Here is a 23,512-nt window from a genome sequence, read left to right on the forward strand (position 1 = left end):
TAATGAAGGGAGGAGAGAGGGAGAAGAAAGAGAAAGATCAATGGCAGAAAAGGTACCATGACCAGCACTGAAATGAGTAGGGGAGCCATCATTAAGAAGGCACAGGTCATGGTCTGCAATAAATTGGTCTATAAGAAGACCTCGTCTAGATGGAAAGGCACTGCCCCACAAAGGATGATGAGCATTAAAATCCCCAAGGAGGAGGAAGGGAGGAGGAAGTTGCTGAAGAAGGGTGGATAAGGCAGCAGGTGTAAGAGTCCTGTCAGGAGGGAGATAAAGATTGCAAACTGTGACTGCAGAGTCTAAGTGGACCCTAACAGCAACCGCTTCCAATGTAGTCTGGAGAGGAATCCACGTGCTAGCAATGTCTGTACGGACCAACGTACGAACGCCACCAGAAGCCCGCAAGGGTCCGACCCGATTTCGACAGAAAACACGGAACCCACGGAGGGTCGGTGAGTGAGCATCAGTAAAATGAGATTCCTGGAGAACCACACAAGCTGCAGAGTAGGACGAAAGAAGGGATTTTAATTCTGGAAGGTGACGATAGTATCCATTACAGTTCCATTGGAGAACCACAGAACGATGGTTTAAAGGAGGGCTGAACATGCTAAATCCAGTCATACCGCCGGGTCCCCACCCGTCACCGACAAGGAGGGGGCGACATCCATAAACGACAGGTCAGAATCCGGTTGTGAAGTCGGGGAAGGGACCTCCGGTGACACCAGAGGCTCTTTGTCCCGGGACTTATGTTTCTTCTTCTTTTCAGGCTGAGATCGAGGAGGGCTGTGTGGCATAATGGAGCCAGCTGCAGCAAGATCAGGAACAGAAAGAGACCGGGCGACCTGGGGGCCGATAGACCGCGGCTCTCGTGGTCGCCGCGCTGCAGCAGACCTTTGACCTGGAAGGTGCCGGGAAGGGGCATCCCGGGAGAGGCGCCCTTGACCGGCAGACGCCGAAGGAGTGGGACACTTCTCCGGCTGGGGAGGGGGAGCAGCGCCCAGAGGAGAAGGTGTGGGAGCCGCAGGGGAGGGGGGAAGGAGAGGGGTCCGGGATGGGGGTAAGGAAGGGGGAGGAAGGGATGAAGATGTAACCAAGGCGTAGCTAGATGTCATGGACACAGGGTGCAATCGTGCATATTTCTTACGGGCCTCTGTGTAGCTTAAACGATCAAGGGACTTATACTCCTGTATCTTTTTTTCTTTCTTATAGACTGGGCAATCCGCTGAACGTGGAGAATGACTACCATGACAATTTACACATACAGGAGGGGGAACACCGGGACTCCCCTCATGGAGTGGACGTCCACAGTCACCACAGAGAGGGTCCTGAGAACAGCGAGAAGACATGTGGCCAAAACGCAAGCACTTAAAACACCGCATAGGAGGTGGGATGTACGGCTTCACATCACAGCGATAGACCATAATCTTAACTTTCTCAGGAAGGGTATCCCCTTCAAAGGCCAGGATAAAGGCACCAGTATCAATACGATTATCTTTAGGACCCTTCTGAACACGCCGAACAAAATGAACACCCCGCCGTCCGAGATTGTCCCGAAGTTCCTCATCAGTTTGAAGGATGAGGTCTCTGTGAAAAATCACACCTTGTACCATATTTAGAGACTGGTGAGGGGTAATGGACACGGGAATTGTGCCAAGATGGGTACAGGCACGAAGGGCCGCAGATTGGGCAGCCGAAGCAGTTTTTACCAGCAACGAACCCGACCGCATCTTGCTCAGGGAGTCCACTTCGCCGAACTTGTCTTCAATGTGTTCCACAAAGAATAAAGGTTTGACACTGGTGAAAGTATCTCCATCAGTCCTGGTGCAAACTAGATAACGGGGGAAAGGTTTTGCCCCTAGACGACGGGCCTGACCCTCCTCCCAGGGGGTAGCCACGGAAGGGAAGGCCGAAGGGGCAAGAGAAGAAGCACTTGAGGAATCAGTACCACGCAGAGAGACGGCCGCAGAAGAGCGGCCAGAGTTTTGGACCCGTATGCGTTTCATCTGCATAGCGTCCACCCTGATACCACCCACTCCGATCAGGGGCTCTCCTCACGGGCGCCACCCAGCCACAGCAAGGGCCGTCTGGCACGGCGGCCATTGCCGGGAGTTCCGATGCTCCAGGATGACGAGCAACCACTCCAAGGCATGCATGAGGAGGTCACAGCTCAGGTATCAGAAGTGTGATCCCTGTGTGTTCAGGGGGCTCAACCAAAAGGGTACATAGCGACCCCACCACACGGGCTGGCTACCGTGCTGGCTATGCACCCTAGCATCAGACAACGACGGAAAACAAAAGGTGGAATGTACTAGGAGGGCACACGTCGGAGACACTAGGTAAGGTGCTCTTCCCCAAATGGCTCACACTACGGAAGAGAAATTTTGGAATGGAGGTCAAACCCCAGAGGGGGACCAAGGAATGCCAAAAGGAGGAGATGATTACGCAACAAAGCCGGAGTGTAAAACCAACAGAACCAGGAGGATAGCGGGGGCCAACATAAGCAAGGACACCAATAGAGGGAGAGGAGAGGGCGAGGGGAAAGGGGTATGGAGGGGAAAGGAGGGGAAGGGAAAGGAAATGCAGCCCGGGAGAGAAAGAAGGCTGCAATGGCTCGGGGCCCCGTGCTTGCCACGCACGTATCCACAAAAGAGTTGTGGACCCCCTGGGGGGACCAGCAAATAGGGGGGTGGAAGCTGACCAAGAAGATGAAGGAGATCAGCTCGTGCCATTGGTGTGGACGATGGAATGTATACCGTACAAAGAGAGAACGTGTATCCAGAAAGGGAAAGACGGACGGCGACAGCTTGGAAGGAACTGTTTAAGGGGATTTGGTGATAATGGAGAGTATCGTGGAGCAGAATCATGAGTCCTCCATGGGCTGGAGTGCCTTCAACAGAGGGGAGGTCATATCGGACGGACTGAAAATGAGGGAGAACAAAGCGGTCATGGGGACGCAGCTTTGTTTCCTGAAGACAGAAGATGACCGGCGAGTAGGATCGTAAGAGGATCGACAATTCATCCCGATTGGCTCGAATGCCGCGGATATTCCAGTGGATAATGGACATAGGGTGAACAGAAAATGGAGGAACGTGACCAAGGGTGTTGTCAACTCAACGACTGCTCAGAGCTTGCGACCGACAGCATGGAATGGCATTCAGTCGAAGGCAGAAGATCCTGATCCATAGGTTGGTCAGGAGCAGCTCCAGCCACCAACGATCGGCCAGTTGACCGGCCACCAGCAGTGCGCCCCGGCGACACAGAAGACGGCCGAGGGCGATTTCCGCCAGGTGGTGCTGTAGATGGGACACGCCTTGGCGGAGAAGGAGAGGAACTGTGTTTCTTCGTAGCCTTCTTGGAAGGATGATGTTTAGAGGAAGGAGGAACCGATGGTTGTGAAGTTGCGGTACGTAAAAACTCTTCACGAGAATGCTCTTTTTTCGAAGACTTGGCATCTGACTTTTGGGCTCGAGATTTAGCAGAACCCGACGAAGGGTGAGCCATAGAGTGGGCAGGCGAAAGTGGTGAGGTTGAACGGGCGATCTTTGTGCTGGCCGATCTGACGACCATGGTACTAAAGGTGAGGTCGCAAGTCTGCGTGGCCGCCTCCTTTGTTGGCCGAGGAGAAGCAAGGACAGAGCTGTATTTTCCTTTCTGAGGCACAGTGGGCTGTCGACTGGCGAGTAACTTTCGAGCAGCAAAGGTCGACACCTTTTCCTTCACTCTTATTTCCTGGATAAGTTTTTCGTCCTTAAAAACGGGGCAATCTCGAGAGGAAGCAGCGTGGTCACCCATACAGTTGATGCAGCGAGGGGATGGAGGTGGACAAGCACCCTCATGGGCATCCTTGCCACACGTAACACATTTGGCCGGATTGGAACAGGACTGGCTGGTGTGATTGAACCGCTGACATCGATAGCAACGCGTAGGGTTTGGGACATAAGGGCGAACGGAAATTATCTCATAGCCTGCTTTGATTTTTGATGGGAGTTGAACTTTGTCAAATGTCAAGAAGACAGTGCGGGTTGGAATGATGTTCGAGTCAACCCTTTTCATAACCCGATGAACAGCTGTGACGCCCTGGTCAGACAGGTAGTGCTGAATTTCTTCGTCAGACAATCCATCGAGGGAGCGTGTATAAACGACTCCACGCGAGGAATTTAAGGTACGGTGCGGTTCCACCCGTACAGGGAAGGTGTGGAGCAGAGAAGTACGCAGCAATTTTTGAGCCTGGAGGGCACTGTGTGTTTCCAACAACAGGGTGCCATTCCGTAATCTGGAACAAGACTTTACAGGACCCGCAATTGCGTCGACACCTTTCTGAATAATGAAAGGGTTGACTGTGGAAAAGTCGTGACCTTCGTCAGACCGAGAAACAACAAGGAACTGTGGCAACGATGGAAGAACCGTCTGTGGCTGAGACTCAGTGAACTTACGTTTGTGAGCAGACATAGTGGAAGGTGAGGAAACCATTGCGGAAGAATCCCCCATGATTACCGGCGTCTCCGATGGCGCGCTCCTCCCTTGTGGGGGCCCTCACCGAGGGCACACCCGCCTTAGGTGATTATTCACACCTCAGGTCACACCTCCCGACAAACGGACGGAGGGACCAATCGGCACTTTCGGAAGGTATCAGCTCGGGTAATCACCCCTCCCTGGGCCTGGCCGTTACCAGGGGGTACGTACGTGTCCTACCTGTCTACCCGGGGTGGGGAATTACGCGTTACCCCGTCACCGGCTACGCATGGAAGTGCGTGGGTCGCCCTTCAGACACGCACAGGGAGGAAGAAAGAGACAGGGAAAGGAAGGAAGAGGGGTCTCAAACGCCGCAGCGGAGAAAAGGGTAAAGAGAAGAGGTAAAGAGAAGAGGTAAGGAAAAGAGAAGGACGAAGAAAGATGAAGACATACAAGCAAGGAAGGCGAAGAGTGCGGTACATTTACAAGCGTCCGTCTCCGGACGTAGGCACAAACCATACTCCCCAGAGGGGGAGAAAGGGAAGGAAAGAGCCAGAGGTGAGGGGGGGGGGGGGGGCGAAGATGGGGGATGGGGAAGGATACGGAAAGGGAAGGTATGCAGCCCGGAAAGGAAGGAAGGCCACATTAGCTCGGGGTCCCGTGCTCGCTACACACATATCCACAAAAGAGTTGTGGATCCCCTGGGGGGGGGGGGGGGGGGGGATGGGCGGTGTACAGTGCACATAGACTTTGAGGGGCACTGGGAGGGTGAGCAGAGATCACAATTAAAAAGTCTGTGTCGATGGATGTACTCGGTGGTCTGAAACATTGAAAAGAGCTCGGCTGTAAATAATGAGCAGTGCACCAGAAGCCAATGTCTAAAACAATGCGTGCCAATGACGAAGGCACACCCAACACCACGGTCAGTCAGAATGCGATCAGCGTACATACAAGTGCTATCGCAAAATGCCATGCGAAGGTCCTGAAACTGAATGTAATAGAACGAAGCGGGAGTAGTGTCCTTAGGAAGCGAATGAAGGCCAAGGTTATCATGGACCACTTCACGAAGCCAAGATGGTGAAGGGTTCACACCCAATGGGAAAGCTGCAGGTAGTGTGAGGTTAAGCTACTGAAGTAAGCACCGAAAATGGACTCCAGGAGGTAACAGACGAGGGACATGCCTCATACTGGCGATCAAAGGAATCATCAGAGGTGGTATAGGATTTGGTGGCCATGCATGGCAGACAAATGGCATGCATACCTGCTGAGGAGAAAGTCACAGCGGCAGGACAGTGGTAGTTCAGCAGCTTCAGCATACAGATTCTCAACCAGGCTAGTGTAAAAGGCGTCAGTGGCCAAACTGATGCCACGAAGGTGGATAGTGTCGAGACGGAGCACAAGAGGGACGGACATGCAGACACATAGACAAAGAACCCATAATCGAGTTTTGAATGGCATCCCAGGAAGCACCATTGAGGAAATTGAGGGACTGCTGCCAGGTAAGACACATGGGAGGACCAAGAGTGTTTCCTATAGAGCATGAGCTCCAGGAATTTCATAGGTTCAATGGACGGAAGAGCAACAGGCCCAAAATGTAAAGACAGTGGAAGAAACCATTTGCACTGCCAGAAATTTGTACAGACAGTTTTGTCAGGGGAAAAATGAAAGCAATTGTCACTGCTCCAGGAGTAAAGACGATCAAGACATCGCTGGAGACGCTGCTCAGTGAGACAGATCCGTGGAGAACTGCAACAGATGGCAAAATCATCAACAAAAAGGGAGCCGGAGATGCCTGGCAGGAGACAAGCCATTATAGGGTTAATGGTGATAGTAAAGAGGACAATGCTGAGGACAGAACCCTGAAGTACACTGTTTTCCTGGATAAAGATATCTGACAAGGCAGAACCCACACACACACACACACACACCTTGAAAACTCGGTCTTTTAAAAATTCGTGAAGGAAACAGGACGGGCAGCCACGGAAGCCCCACGTGTAGAGTACAGAGGATACCAGTTCTCCAGCAGGTGTCGCAGACCATCTGCAACTTGATAAACACTACCAGTGTCTGGGATTTTCGCAGACAACCATTCACGATATGGGTGGATGAAATAACAAGATGGTCACCTGCAGAATGCCGCACTCAAAATCCACACTATGCAGTCGTTAGTAAATTGTGAGACTCAAGCCATCATAACAGCCGGGCATGAATCATACGTTCCATACCTTGCAAATGCAGCTGGTGAGAGGGATGGGGCAGTAGCTAGAAGGAGGGTTTTTGATCTTACTGGGCATAGGTATGGGTGTGGGTATGACGGCTGCTTCACACCAACGCCCTGGAAATGTGCCTTGTGCCCTCTGCCCAGATGCGGCTGTATTTGTTAAGCAGAAAGTGCTTGCTCGGGAGAGAAAGGTGCTGCAGTGTCTGAATGTGGACAGCATCTGGCCCTGGGGTGGAGGACTGGGATGAACTGAGAGCTTGATCTAGCTCCCTCACAGTAAAGGTGGAATTGTAGCACTCATGATTCTGGGAAGAGAAGGGTATCGCCCAAACCGCCTCCGCTCGTTTCTCATGGAAGAAGGCTGGGTGATAGTGGGAAGAGCTCGAAATTTCTGCAAAATGGCGGCCCAAGGTGTTGGAGGTAGCAATAGGGTCCACAATGACATCGTCAGCGACTGTCAGGCCGGAAACTGGTGAATGGACTTGGTGCCAGAGCGCGTCAGAGGTTGGCACAAACGACAGAGAAAGGGGTGTAACTGTTAAAAGAACTAGTGAATGAAGTCCAGCTAGCTTTTTTGCCATCCCAAACAATGCAGTAACACTTTGCACGCATCTGTTTATAATCAATGCAGTTTGCCATTGTAGGATGGCATTTAGAATCACAGAGAGCACATCTCCGTCCGTGAACTGCATCGTGGCTTACCTCAGTCCACCTAGGGACTGGAACACAGCATGGTAAAGAGGAAGTGCAAGGAACGGAACGTTCTGCAGCAGTAAGGATAACGTTGGCGAGATATTCCACCCGGTCATCACAACTAAGGAACTCATGTTCTTTGAAGGTCACCAGGGAGGAGTAAAGCCGCCAGTCAGCCATAGTAAGCTGCCATTGTGTCTGAATGGACCACTCAAGACGATGGGCAAGCTGGGCAGTGCACCAGGATAGGTCAAAATGGGAGTAGGTGTGCGAGGAGTCGGAAAGGAAAGTGGGTGCTCCAGTGTTAAGGCAGAAGAGTTTAAGTTGGTTAAGAAGGTCAGCCAAGAGGGCACCTCTGACAGGTTCTGAGAGAACCCCAACGGGGATGATGTGCATTATAGTCACCGAGTAGCAGAAATGTGGGAGCTTGCTGCCCAATAAGCTGAAGGACGTCTGCCCTGGTGACATCAAATGATGGACAAACATAAAGGGTACAGAGGGAAAAAGTCAGGTGGGGAAGGAAAAGGCAAACTGCCGCAGCTTGAAGACTGGTAGTCAGCGAGATGGGTCGACTATGAATATCATCCCACATGAGCAGCATGATACCCCATGAGATGTAATGCCGACCTCAGGGGGAAGGTCAAAACAAACTGGAACAAAATGTGAAAGCTCAAAGCGGTTGTGAGGACACTTTATCGTTTCCCGTCGGCAGAGTACAAGGGGACGCTGCAATGCTAAAAGCAGCCACAAATCATCTTTGTGGGACCGAAGGCCACAAATGTTCCATTGGAGGAGAGTCGGTGGCTGCCGAGTGACATCTTGTGAAGACTCGCTGCTACGGAACACAGAAGCAGGAGGATCTTGCTCCATTAGGTCCACAGAAGTATTGTCTTGCTTGTGCTGTTGGTCTGTGGAGTCCATTGCAGAAAAATAGTTGGTGGTGCGCACTGGCAACAAGGAGTCTGGCCGAGCTAAGGCATCACTTAACAACACCATTGAAGAGGTTCTTTGAGTCGTCGAGAAAACCGTTTGCCTTTGTTGGAAATCAAGACTTTCCAGTTAGCAGAGGAAGACCCAGGTGTTATTTGGTTGGAGGGACATAGAAAGTCTTCACGGGAATACTCCTCCTGTCCTTTCCGGCCTACTGGTTGTGTAGCTGGTGGCTTTGTCCCTCTAGGCGAGGATTTGATGGCTGCTTGTACAGCTGAACAGGGTGATGGCGATGCTATTTTGGCACTGTGCGATTTCACAAGCTCAGAGCTGAATTCGAGGTCGCATGTCTGTGTGACCATATCGTACACGGAGAGAGAGGTAAGAAGAACAGAACTGTAAGTGCCAGATGGCTGGACGCAGGGTTTGTGACTAGCCAATAACTTACGAGCGACTGGGTAAAGCGCATTTTCCTTTACCTGGATCTCCTGGACAACACTCTCATCAAGATACAATGGACAATCCTGAGAGGAGGCAGTATGACAACTATTGCAGTTGACACAGTGGGGAGGATGCGTCGGACAATCCCTCATGCGTATCCGTACCACAGGTTACACATTTGGCTGGGTGTCAATCAAACAGTCTAGTGTTGTTGAAATGATGACACTGGTAGCAGCGCATCAGGTTCAGAATGTACGATTGGACTGACAATTTCAATTTCATTGGCTGCTTTGATCTTTGACAGAAGCACCACTTGATCAAAGGTGAGAGAAAGTGTGTGGGTGGGCACTAAGGAGGAATCTACCTTTTTCATCACCCGATCAATGCCACTGACACCCTGATCAGAGAGGTAAGATTGGATTTCAGTCTCGGTCAGACCGTTGAGCAGCCTAGTGTAAATAACACGGGAAGAATTCAGAGTTCTAAGGGCCTCGACACGAACAGGGTAGCCATTGAGAAGCAAGGCAGCAAGCAGTTGTGTCTGCGAATCAGAAATAGTCTCCAAAAGCAAAGTGCCATTCCGTAAATGACAGCAGGATATAACAGGGCCGAGAATTGCACCAACACCTTTCTGAATAATAAACGGATTTACTGTGGTGAAGGACTGACTGTCTTTAGTATGTGAGACCACGAAGAACCGTGGTGCAGCCGCATTAGGTGATTGTTCACACCTCAGGTCACACTTTCTGAATACCTGACAGAGGGACCAATCAGCAATTTGGGAAGGTAGAACCTCAGGCAGTCACCTCTTCCTGGTCCTGGCCTGTACCAGGGGGTACATGAGAACCCTACGCATTGACCCAGGCCTAGGGATTACGCGTAACTAAGTCACCTGTTATGCATTAGACGCATGGGCCGGCCTCCAGGAGCACACAGGGAGGAAGAAGAAAAAGAGGAACCTCAAATGCCAAAGTGGAGGAACAAGAGGAGAAGGAAAACAAAGAAAGAAAAACGGAATGAAAAACAGTAGTGAGACTGTTCTTATGTCAGCAAAAGACAATGCAGAACATTCACAATAGCACCCTAGATGTGTTCCCAAGGGAGGGAAAAAAGAATAGCATGAGGATAGACATACAGCACGGGAGAGAAAATATGATGCAAAGGCTTGGGCCCCATGGTAGCCAAGCTCAAACCCATCAAAAACGGGCGAGCCCACCGGGTGGGGGGTGGGGGGATTTTAGAGAAGATGACTGATAAGGTTCACTAGTACACTCTCATCTAATTCTGAAGCTGATGCACTACCTGAAAACGAAAGGGTTTGGTTGATAGAAAACATCCTCTGGCATCAAAGAATTGTCAATTTTATAATGGAGGACAATCTGGAGGGTAAAAATTGTAGAGGGCTACCTAGGCTTGACTTCAGTAGACAGGTTCAAATGCATGAATAGTGACAGCAGTTATGCATAGAGGTAAGGCTAGCACAGGACCAACTAGCATGAGAGTTGCATCAGACCAGTCTTTGGACTGAAGATGACAACAATACTACACCACCACCACCACCACCACCACCAAAGATGTACACAATAAAATGACCAAAACTCGAGGTAGGAATATCAACAATGTAGGAAACAACACATTGCTACTTACCGTAAAGCAGACATGTCAAGTTGCAGATAGGCACACGTAAAAGGCAACTGTCTTATTTGTGGCTGTCTGCAGTTTGACATGTCTTCTAAGATGTAGATAAAATGGATGGAATGAGAAATTCTCTCTCAAATTAATAGAGAGTTTTGAGATCTTGTAAATTCATTGTTAAGGTCAATTTTTTGGAGATTTGGAAACCGAGGACAAAGATTTATGAATAAATAAAGAATATGAATCAGATCATCAGGTTTTAACAGCCAAAACATTCAGTATGTTGATCACGCATGAGTTCACTGAACAGCAACTTGTGTTACTGTCTAAATTGTGTATTTTCTCTTCCAAGACAGAAGTGTTGAAGTACTGAGCACACACAAGTGAAATGAGACAAAAATAAGATACATTATCACAATTTTCACTATTATGAAAAATGATCACATGCGAAATTCAGCTCTTCACCTGAAAAAGTTCATAAGCTCATTATTATTTGCTGCAATGGAACTTCACACTATGAATGATTAATGTTTACGGAAAAAGTAAAGAAGATTAAGTTTACACATCTCTGCAACTTTATAATCAAAAGTGGTGCAAAACACTCTCACATTGCACAAAGATGCAACAATATTTAATTACTGGACATAATTTATAGAAACTGTGGAAAACATAAATTAGAATTGTCTGTCAAGGATTTCAAGTTTGCTCTTAAATATAAATCTGTTATCTTAAATACTGTGTGATCTCATTCAGCACTGGCCACCGCGTAAATGTATGTGGCAACAATTATTAACAAATTACTAATCTTGTCATATCCATGTCTGGACACCACTCGCATGTATGTATATCAGATAGTGAAAAGATAAGTATCCTAAATGTAACATCTGACAAGTTTCATCATCTCAGAACATGTAATGCCTACAAAAAACATTAACATATTGCAGCTTATTAGCAAATTATACAGTACTGAATGGCAAATGCTTTTTGCTCAATCAAGTTCCTTTCTGAAAAATTACTATTACTCTAAGTTTAACTAATAAATCTAACAATTTAAGAGAAAATGCTTCATACACACAGCTTTTACACAGAAATTTCTATATATGTCAGTAACAAAATGAAGATAATGGCTGAAGTAAACAATGTCAAACTGAAAGTACTTAGACATGCTGACAGATGATCAGGAGTTATTAAACACATAAATGTTCACTAACTTACCATCATGCTTGAACTTTAGAATCTCTACCTCTCAAACACAGCAAACTACACACAGTCCATAAAATTACTGTAACGTAGGTTAAACATTTTGCTTGAAAATGGCTGCACAAATGAAATGTGGTCGTTTATAAAATAAAAATAAAATATATATAAAAAAGCCAATGCAAGAAACTATTTTCTTTTGTAAAATTTATCATTCCTGTGGCTAGAGATGGATTTCAAATACTATCCTACCAGATACAAAAGCAATTTCTTACCACCGTGCCACCTCACTCGGCAACAATATCACAGATAAATAAACTCTATGCTATACGATAGCAAATCAGATGTCAAGGTTTTTTTTTAAATGATATCAATATAATAGAAGGAAACATTCCACGTGGGAAAAATTATATATAAAAACAAAGATGAGGTGACTTACCGAACAAAAGTGCTGGCAGGTCGATAGACACACAAACAAACACAAACATACACACAAAATTCAAGCTTTCGCAACAAACTGTTGCCTCATCAGGAAAGAGGGAAGGAGAGGGGAAGACGAAAGGAAGTGGGTTTTAAGGGAGAGGGTAAGGAGTCATTCCAATCCCGGGAGCGGAAAGACTTACCTTAGGGGGAAAAAAGGACAGGTATACACTCGCACACACGCACATATCCATCCACACATATGTATGTGTAAGTCACGTCATCTTTGTTTTTATATATAATTTTTTTTTAAATGTAATCACACACTGCTGTTGATATGTCAGAGGTGGCACGACAGTCTTACAACAAAAACCAGTAGCAAAATAAATTATTACTAAAATAGTAGCTTGTTGGCTGTTCACAATTTCATTATTTTAAACACATTAAAGATATATACTGGTGGGGCAAAACATTATGACTACCTGCTTAATAGCATCAATACAATACAGCAGCTATTCTGTATGGCATAAATTCGACATGTTCAGAGGTACGTAGCATGAACTGGTACATGACAGTTCCACCAGGATCACATCAGTGGAATTTGGTGATCAAGACATTTACGCGAGTTCACTATTATGCTTATCAAAGCACTGTAGCAAAATGATGACCTTGTAGTAGAGTTATCCTACTGGAATATGCCACTGCTATTGGCGATGGTGACATCAAGCATGAAGGGTTGCAAGTGGTCCACAATAGTGTTCACGTAGTTCACAGCTGTCATGGTGCCTTTAATTACAACCAGAGGTCCCATGAAAAGCTGAGGTGAATGCCCTCATAATATAATACTGCCCCCACTGACCCGAGTCAGTAGCACGGCGCATGTTTCCTGCAGCCATTTCTCTGGATTACGACCTGGTGTTACAAAAAATGGGACTCAGGTGCCTGCATTAGCACTGTACTCTGTCATTAAGTCTGCTATAGATTGCCACTTATCCTATATTACTAAGCAGGCAAGTTTCTGAAAATACGTTGTGATGAGGCATGGATGTTCAATACCACATTGCCCATGGGTAATTTTTTTTACCATATTTTACCAACATTCCATAGGCACTAACAACAGCAGCAGCATATGAACAGCCAATCAGCTTCTTTGTTTCCAAGATGCTTGTTCCCAAATGCTGGGCCACAGCATACTGCCCTTTTGCCAAGGTCACTTACGTCAATGGATTTTCCCCATTTGTGGTCTGTATCATCACTATGATGATTCCCTGCTAATCTTTCCGCTACCAATATACTTTCCATACCTCATCAAGTAACTGCAATGTCACTTGGTGGCATGCTACAGGCAGCTGTTTTAACATTTTGCCCCATCATTTTACAGCACAATTTTAATGTTTTGGGAAATTAATATTGAATTCAGTCAGTGGACGAGGTAGTGTTTGTTATGCAGATGAGGATGATGACTGTATGTACAGAAAAGAAATAAAGAGGCATGTAAACGACCTGGAGTGGTTTTGGGCAACCAAATTGCATTTTCCAAATTGAGCTTTTAACATGTCTAAAATGGTAAGTTTACAATTAGTGTGCACTACTAGCTCTGTCTGGTACTGGAAGATGAAATTTCAATCTGAAAAATCCAAAAACTGCAGGTTGCTCAGTGTGTAATTGAGACAAAGGTGTTGGAGTTGGTTAGAGAGACAAGAAAACAGACTGACCTACAAACTGATTGGAGAGGCTGATAGAATTGTGACTTAATTGATACAAAATGGAAGTGTGTTGGACATGTAGTTGGGCAAATGGATGGCAGATATTCCATGGAAGTATTTTGTTGGAACCCAAAAGATAAAAGTGACCAAGACAATGAACAAAGGAAAAGTAGGTAGATGACATTAGAAAACATACAAGAGCAACACAGAGTCGTAGAGTTGATGACTGTTATGCATGGAAAAGTTTCTACACTGCATTTATCCCACAGTGGACATAAAATTGCTGCTGCTGATGAACTGGACAGATTTCTCTGTTGGTATGATGCACTGATTACAGTAAGCTCAGGAAATTAGAACAAATTAAGAAATTGTTAGCTATTACACTAACAAATCTATTCAGCTTCCTATAGTTCATATGTAACACTGCATCAACTGTGAACCACAAGAGATCAACCACAAATGAGCAGCTGCCATCAAGTCGACAAAGGAGCCTCAGCACAGGGAGAGGGTGAGGACCTGGACTTCTGGTCACCTGTTTTGTTTTGTTTTGCTTTAGGGCGCAAAAAACAACTGGGGTCATACGTGCCCAAGTCAAAACTATAGAACACGAACTCAGAGAGGAGTTAAAAAGCGATTAAATGTCAATCCCAATTGACATAAGAGAAGACAGCCAAAAACAGGGACAGGAGAAAGGGCTATAAAAGACACCACACAGAAATGGAGGTCCAAAACTAAAAATTAAATGTCCTTTGCCATATTGCTTTCACGGCTAAAAAGTAAAACGCGGTTGACAGCCCGCACATCATTCGCAAAAACTGCTGATAAATCAGACAGCAAACCCAAGCTGGAACGTAAATTGTTAAAAAAGGGGCATTCCAGCAGGAAGTGGTGGACAGTTAAAGTTTGGGTGCAATGTGTACAAAGTGGTGGGGTAGCGCCACTTAGCAAATGATGATGGTTAAAAAGGCAGTGCCCAATACGCAGCCGAGTTAAAGTAATCTTCTCCCGGCGGGAGGGCTGAGAGGAGATCGTCCAAGGCACTGGGAGAGCCTTGATAAGCCGAAGCTTATTCCCACGAAGAGAGGACCATTGATGATGCCAAAGGAACATCACCTCCTGACAGACGGCAACGCAGAGAGCATCAGACTGAATACAGGTACTCGTGGGCTGAGGTATGAGGACTGCAGCCTTGGCAGCAGCGTCAGCAGTCTCATTTCCTGACAGACAGACAGACATGACCAGAGACCCACAGAAACACGACATTGGCTCCACCAAGAGTGAGCAAGTGACAGTTTTCCTGGACCTGCTGCACTAAGGGATGAGCAGTGTACAGCGCACAGAGACTTTGGAGGGCGCTGAATGAGTCTGTGTAGAGGACACAACTGGAAAGGCTGTGTCACCGGATGTACTCCGTGGCCTAACACAAGTTGATGAGCTCGGCTGTAATTACTGCTGAGTGTGACGGAAACCGATATTGAAAGATATGGGTGCCAATGATGAAGGCATATCCGACCCCACGGTCAGTCCGAGAGCCATCAGTGTAGACAAAGGTACTATCGCAAAGTTCCACGCAAAGGTAGTGAAACTGGAGGCGACAGACTGAGGCTGGTGTAGCGAATAAAGGACAAGGTTAACATGGGCCGCTTCATGAAGCCAAGGTGATGAGTTCACACCCACTGGGAGTGTTGCAGGTAGTGTGAAGTTAAGCCACCGTAGCAAGTGGAGAAAGTGGACTCCAGCAGGGGGTAACAGAGAAGAGGTAAGAGCCCCATACTGACGATCAAAGGAATCATCAAAGAAGGAGGCATAGGAGGGGTGGCCACACTTGGCAGACAAACAGCAAGCATACCTGCTGAGGAGAAAGTCACAGTGGTAGGACAGTGGTAGTTCAGCAGCTTCAGCATACAAACTCTCAACCAGGCTGACGCAATGACATTTTGCACACATCTGTTTATAGCGAATGCAGTTTGCCAGTGTAGGGTGGTGGTTAAAATGCGGAGAGCATGTTTAAGTGCGCGAATTGTGTTGCGGCATGCCTCAGTCCACCAAGGGACCAGGACACGACATGGTAGAAAGGAAGTGCGGCAGATGGAACGTTCTGCAGCAGTAAGGATAACATTGGTGAGATATTTGACCTGGTGGAAATCTCATTCTTCGAAGGTCGCTTGGGAGGAGTAAAGCTGCCAGTCAGCCATAGGAAGCTGCCATTTAGGCATGCATGCGGATGGAGTAGGGGTCAGCAAACAGGTAGCACACAGGAAAAGGTCACTCGAGTAGGTGTCAGAAAGAAAAGACCACTCAAGACAATGGGCAAGCTGGGCAGTGCAGAAGGATAGGTCCAAATGGGAATAGATGTGCAAGGAGTCGGAAGGGAAAGTGGGTGCTCCAGTGTTAAGGGAAAAGAGGTTAAGTTGGTTAAGAAAGTCAGCCAAAAGGGCACCTCTCTGCCAGGTTCTGGGAGAACCCCAACTGGGATGATGCGCATTAAAAGCAAAAGTGGGGAGGTAGCTGCGCAATAAGCTGCTGGAAGTCTGCCCTGGTGACAGCAAATGATGGACGGACATATATAGTACAGAGGGAAAACGTCACATGGGGAAGGAAAAGGCGAACTGCCGCAGCTTGAAGATTGGTAGTCAGTGAGATGGTTTGACTATGAATGTCATGCCGTATGAGCAGCATGACACCCCATGAGAGGGAATGCCGACCTTAGGGGGAAGGTCAAAATGAATCAGTAAGAAATAAAGCTCCAAGCGGTCGTGAGGGCACAATTTCATTTCCTAAAGGCAGGGTACAAGGGGACAATGTGACGCTACAAGCAGCCGTAAATCCACTTAGTGGAACCTAAGGCCGCGAATGTTCCATTAGAGGAGAGTGGGGGCATCACCTCGGCGGCTGCCGAGTGACAGCTGGGGAAGAGGTGCTACTACAGGGCACAGAAGCAGGAGGATCCTGCTTCATGGGGTCCCCAGAAGCATCAGCTTACTTTTGCTGAGAAAAGGTTGTTGGTGTGCACCAATGACATGGAGGCTGGCCGGGCTAAGGTATCATGTGCCGACACCATCGAACAGGATCTACGAGGTGGCGAAGGAGAAGACCCTTTACCCTTGGAGGACCTCTTTAAGCCTTTGCAGTTAGATGAAGACTCGGGTGTTTGGCTGGACACAACAGAAAATCTCCAGGCAGGAACAACAACAGTATTATGAGAAGGATAGATTGCTACTCACCATACAGCAGAGATGCTGAGTCACAGATAGGCACAACAAAAAAACTTACAGCAAGTAAGCTTTCGGCCAACAAGCCCTTCATCGAAATTAGACAACATACACACACACTCTCACAAAAACTCAACTCATAAATACATGACCAGTCTCTGGCTGTCAAGGCCAGACTGGGAGCACCTGCACGCGATGGGAGAAGCAATCTGGCTAGTAGGGGTAAGGAGGAGGGATGGCAGGATAGGGGTGGGGGACGATAAAGTGCTGCTTGTGAGGGCATACAGGGACAAGGAGGAGATGATGGGGCTGCTAGGTGCAGCCAGGCGGTTAGATGGAGGACAGGGAAAGGGGGGGACAGCAGAAAAAGAGAGAGGTAAAAAGACAGGGAAGGGGATAGAAAAATGACCAGTGAAGCTTGAGGTTTGTGCCATCTGAATCCTTCCTACCAATACCAGCTTTCTGGAATTGCACATGTGAGACATCTCCCTGCAGTATGTCGTATGTTCCCGTAACCCTCCTGGCATCAACCATCATTAGTCATTGTACATCACCCACATGTCCTCTTCCCTGTTCTCACTCTGTCACTACACAGCCCCCTATTCCACCAATGCACCCACAGTCTTTTTACTTCTCGCCATTTTTGCTGTCCCCTTTCCGTCTAACCTCCCCCCCTTTCCTGCCCCTCCATCTAACCACCCTTCTGCCCTAACTGCCCTACACTCTCTCCACCTCGTCCCTGTATTCTCCCACAAGCAGCACCTTATTGTACCCCACATCTACCCTGCTATTCCCCTCCCTCTCCTTTCACGCCCCAGCCTCCTCCTTATCCGTACCATGCAGATTGCTTCTCCCATCATGCGCTGCTGCTTGCAGTCTGGCCTTGGCAGCCAGCGACTGTGGACACGTGTGTGAGTTGCGTTTATGTGAGGGTATGTTGCCTAATTCTGATGAAGGCCTTTCTGGCCAAGCTCACTGTTGACAGTCTTTTTGTTGTGCTTCTATGTGACTCAATATCTCTTCTATATGGTGAGTAGCAATCTTAGTGGCTCAGAGTCTTGCGAGGGCTCATCGACTGTACACAAGGGGATGGATGAAGAGTAGGCAGCAATGGGACTCGCAGGCCACGGTTGCTTTGGCCATTACCTGGTATCAATCCTCTGATCTTTGGGTTTCCAGGGTGAGGGAGTACAGACAGGGAGCCCTCTCACTGGTAGATTCCAGAGGAGGAAGCTGCTTCTACAAATGGATGTGGGAAGTAACTCCCGAAGACAATGTCACGGGATCCACAAGGGTGGAGGGCAGTGATTGATCTGGTGCAGAAAAAAACTGAGCTACAGGAGAGTAACAGCAGTGACTGGCCTGCCCGGTTAGCTGTGCAGTCTAAAGCACTGCTTTCCATGTGGGGTCCACTGGGGGCTGAACCGTACACTGGCCCTGGGTTCAGTGTGGGGCGGCAGTGGGATGAGTGGACTGCTGTAGCCTGTTGTGGGATGTGAACCACTGAGGGCTATGGTGGGGACGAAGCCTCTCCATCGTTTCTAGATCCCCAGTTCCATACAATACAACAGCAGTGGCTTCTGCGTAATTGGTTAGGTTAACATGATGCAGCCATTCATATTTTTTCCTCAGTATATGACTGTGGTCAAATGATTTATATTCTCGTATTTTTTCCTCTTTTGAAGACTGTGCAAATTGGTGAACATGGAGTATGCTGCTTAGTACAACTGACACACACAATTGGCTGTTTAAAAGGACAATTTCCGTATAGTGATCGTCTGAAGTTTCTACCTTTTGGGTCTGCCATACACTGGGATGACATACGACCCAAATGTAGTCACTGGAAACACCTCATGCGTCTCGGGACATAAGGTTTCATATCACAACTGTACACTGTAATTCTAACTTTTTCTGTAGGACATTTCCTTCAAACACTAAGGTGAAAGCACCTGTATCTATTCAATTGTCCTTAGGACCTTTTTGTGCACATTTGACAAAATGTACACCCTGCCATTCAATACAGGCTCACCATGTTTCAAAGTTTCACGTGGAGCAATAGTCACATTATGTCACCCAGTCATTCATAAGCCTGAATAGCTTCAGACTGTACAGCAGAGGAGGCTGTAATAGTGATCCACTGAACATTTTTCCCAATGAGCCAACTTCTCCAAATTTGTCTTCTATGTGTTCCCCAAAAAAATAATGGTTTAAGCATCACAGAAGTATCTGCATCTGTTCTAGAGCACATCACATACTGAGTAAATTGTTTCACTACCAGTCGTCTAGCTTGTCCCTCTTCTCATGGGGTAGCCAACGTAGACAAAGCAGCAGTATTTTAACTGTCCGCATTGAAATACCAAGCCCTGTCTGTCAAAACAGGAAAATCAGAATGACCATTGTACTGGTTAAACTGGATACATTTTACGTGCAAAATGTCCACCCAGATACCACTTACTCCAATCAAGGGGCCTTCTCACAGGCACCACCCAGCTACAACAAAAGTCATCAGGCACAACGGCCACTGCCAGGAGTCCTGATGCTCCAGGAAGATTGGCATCTCCCCCATGGCAGGCGTAGGGAGCTACCAGCTCAGGCAACAGAAGTGCGATCCCTATGATGTAACTGCGTTCTATCACAAGGGTACATAACAATATCACCAGGTTGGATTGGCCATCAAGTCCATATACGTGTCTAAGCAGTCACTGTGCACAGAGGGTCATCATCATTGTACGCAGTAGGTTCTATTTAAGGCATTCTTCCCCAGTCAGTCCACACTATAGAAATTGGATGTCACACCCCAGAAGAGGACCAAAATTACTTCAGCCCAAGAGTGATATAAGAGAAATGAATGAAGATGTGTGTGAAAGAAAGGGTAACCTAGTGAAATTGCTGAGTCAACATCAAAGGTTGCCACCATGACAAAGACAAGAGTGCTGACAGTTGGTGATGGGAGATAGCAGCAGAGGAAAGGAAGTAGGAGCTACAGTAACTTGGGGCCTCATGCTTACCCCATACACCCATGAAAGAGTCGTAGGACCTTTAAGGAAAATTCGGAGGTCTCGTCGTCCTCTCTTATTACTATCAGTTCACCTGAGCAGTTGGGAATCTTATTGGTTGAAGTAGTGAGTTTCATTTTGGTCCCACAAGAAGCAAGGATTTAAATGTTCACCTAGAGATTCACTAGCTTTGGTAATTATAATAAAACTGATGTGAACCATGTGCTCCAGAAGTGGATCACTAACGACTGCTTTGCTTCCAGTCAACCACCACATTGGCACACAATATGCACTGATGATTAGGTTTTTTTTTATTATAATAAAGGAAGTTATTCCCATCCTCACGGTCCGAGTGGTTAAGGCGAGCCCTCTGCTCGCTCTCACTCACTCACTCACTCACTCACTCACTCACTCACTCACACACACACACACACACACAAGCACAACTTGCACACACATCTGCAGCCTCAGAGAGCTGAAACTACACTGATCAGCAGCACCAGTGCATGATGGGAGTGGCAACTGGGTGGGGGTAAGGAGGAGGCTGGGGCAGGGAGGGGGAGGGATAGTATGGTGGGAGTGGCAGACAGTGAAGTGTTGCAGTTTAGACGGAGGGTAGGAGAGAAGGTGCAGAGGGGGAAGGGGGGTAAGTAGCGGAAAGGAGAGAAATAAAAATAAAAGAAATTAAAAGACTGGGTGTGGCGGTGAAATGATAGCTGTGTAGTGCTGGATTGGGAATAGCGAGGGGACTGGATGGGTGAGGACGAGGCCAGGAGGATTATGGGAACACAGGATAGGGAAAGTTCCCACCTGCGCAATTCAGAAATTAGAAACATTACAATAGAATTGTTTTCTAGAACTCATTCTGCCCCACAGTGTCACGTGCATGGGATATGTCAAGAATGTTGCTGTGCTGTATATAGTGGATTTGGTCATCAAATCTAAGTTTGCAGATTCAAGATCTCAGCCTACTATCGAAATTTTCTCAATATATATGACAAAATGACTGCAAGACCTGGAGAACACTCCAGTCGTTGTTCTATTTCCCACATTAAGGAGTCCAATGACCTTATAATGCCCCTTTCATCTCAAATATTAATAAAAACAAAACTGCACAGGCAGCTGTACATTACAAGGCATGAGATGCCAGTTTAGTGCCTTAGATGCCATTACAAATGTGTGTGGCACTTTAAAACACAATTTTTAGTTTTACTTTCATGAACTCCACTCCAGTTCCCATTAGCATACATAGCTTCCTCACCAATCCCTTCCTCCAAACTGAACAATATGGATTAGCCCTTTTAAGATATTGTCTCTTTCTCCTAACAGAAGGTTAACATCCCCTCCACCACACCTTTCTCCATCAAATTCTGTGTTTTACATTACAATATAAATTTCATTTTCATACAGAACCTTGGTCATTGTGAGAATGAATCGACATTCTTCATTTGTGGTACCAGTACGCAGTTTTACTGAATGTTTTGCATCGATTGAATCTACCAATACTGCATGTCAGCTCTGTCCTGTAATCAGGATATGGCATATGACATAGTTTACAAACAGGGTAAAGAAAAAAGGCAATAATTCTTTTGTATCTGTAATAGTTTTTGGAATGCAGGTTATGGGGGCACATTTACTTACAGCAGAGCTTGAGGTCTAGGTACGATTGAAAGATGACAATTTTGTTGTGAACTGATGAAGTGGCATCTAATGCTTCAGTTAATGTAATATTTATGTCTGAATGGAGTTTTGAATTGTCAGAGTTCAGTTTGTTAAACTTGACGTCAGCATAGTAGCAATTATTGTTAAGGTGTAAGTAAAAATACAAAATACTTGCTGCACTGCTTCCTGTAGGTTTACTAACTGCTTTTAAAAAAGAATTAGCTGTATAAATACATAAATTTACTTTACCTACCCTATAGGTATCCAAGATGCTCGAGCCAGAGGTAACCACATCCTCGATAATTATGCATGTGTCACCTTTCTTAAATTTTCCTTCAATCAGTTTTCTGGTGCCATAGCTTTTGGTCTCTTTCCTTCGTATAAGCATTGGTATGTTTGCATTCACAGATATGAGAGATGCTATAGGTAAAGCTGTATATGGAACGCCACAAATATGGTTACATTTTGCACGATTTTGTGCAAAGTTCCAGAGAAGTTTTGACAGTACGCTCTGAAAATATAAGGTACCAATTACGTTCTGAAGACAAACACATATAGACCGGCACTGCAATATATTTATGAATGAAAGGCATACATCAGCTCTACAAACTGGTGTGTGAAAAGCATAACTACATTTCATTCAGACAGTGTATTAATTCTGTAAATATTAGCAGTTCAATTTTACTGCAATGTATTCATGTATTCAACTCCTGACAAATGATCAGTGAAGTGAGTATCATATTCAAATGTTCTATGGTTTTATGTTAGTCTTCACTTTCTGACACGTTCCACACCCACGAGAATCATCTCATTCTTGGGTCTATGGAAGGAAAACAGGATCTAATCTAAACTACATACAATTAACAACATTCGGACGTTTTCCAGTATTAAATCGATGTACTGCACAAACAATGTGTAACAAGGCTGCAGACCACAGTGAAACGTAAACTGAAGTCCACAGACGAGGAAGAAACTTTTACGTGAGTGATTAATAAGAGACGCAAAGGTAATTATCAGATCTAACATCTATACAAACATATGAATGGATGTTAATCTATTTCTTTAAAATACTTTCATTAATAGTTGCTAACCATCAGGGAAGGATGTGACACAATTACTCTCAGATCAAAGTACACTGGGGAATTAATTCCCACTTTCATCTTGTAATCCCCAAATTTTAAAGCATCAATTTCGTATAACTGTACTACAAGGCTTTTAAGTTCTTCGCTGACTGACGACATTTTCACTCAAACGTTAGGAGTAGTATGTTCTGGTCACTTAATACAACACTACAACTCATCCACTACCCCCTCGCCACTTGCGGCTGTGTACTGTACTGTGCAACCGCATTTATGAAAACAAGCCGCTAAGAAAATCCACGTGACAGCCCGTTACCAACATATGGAAAGTAAAAATTTTGTACAGATTATAATACGTGACAAGTTGTCTTGTTTACATTTAAAAGGCCTGAAGCGGATTTGCTAGCCTAGTTAAATTTGGCGCGTGAATAACAGCTGTTATAGTTTATGATTTAGTCAGCACAATCGCTATTTTCCTTGAGTTAGAAGAGATGTAAACAGCTTGAATCTAATATTTCAACTTATCCATCATTGTACATAAAGCCACTCCGTCCATGTTAATCGAAAATTTTTGAAAAGGAGACGAAACCTGACACCTCAATCACGTTTCAAAATATGTTGCTACTTAGTTAGTTGCGTGTTCCATTGATCAATCACACGGTACGGTAGCCGTTATGATGTGAAACGTGTCATGAGCACAAGCAATGCACATATGATACAAGATTTTTTAATACAGAGCTAAAGGTTAATATTTCTATCATTTACCCCATTCCCTTAAATGGCACAAAATGCGTATACTATATTTAAAGATTTATTTAAACCTATTCAAGAATTCATGTATGGTATAGGAGTTGTCAAGGAGATG

The 23,512-nt window shown here is 46.2% G+C and overlaps 1 protein-coding gene across 1 annotated transcript in view; it reads right to left on the bottom strand.

Annotated features, from left to right (window-relative positions):
* LOC124775372 (uridine 5'-monophosphate synthase) overlaps positions 1-22,920 on the bottom strand; it is a 90,766-nt gene extending 67,846 nt beyond the window's left edge. Inside the window, exons 1-2 of the mRNA XM_047250207.1 lie at positions 22,660-22,920; positions 21,822-22,079 (exon numbers count right to left, since the gene is read on the bottom strand). Coding sequence (XP_047106163.1) covers positions 21,822-22,079; positions 22,660-22,809 — 408 coding nt within the window. The 5' untranslated portion in view covers positions 22,810-22,920. The remainder of the gene's footprint in view (positions 1-21,821; positions 22,080-22,659) is intronic.
* Between the last annotated feature and the right edge of the window lie 592 nt (positions 22,921-23,512).

The sequence above is a fragment of the Schistocerca piceifrons genome, chromosome 2, assembly GCF_021461385.2.
Source record: "Schistocerca piceifrons isolate TAMUIC-IGC-003096 chromosome 2, iqSchPice1.1, whole genome shotgun sequence".
Lineage (NCBI taxonomy): Eukaryota > Metazoa > Arthropoda > Insecta > Orthoptera > Acrididae > Schistocerca > Schistocerca piceifrons.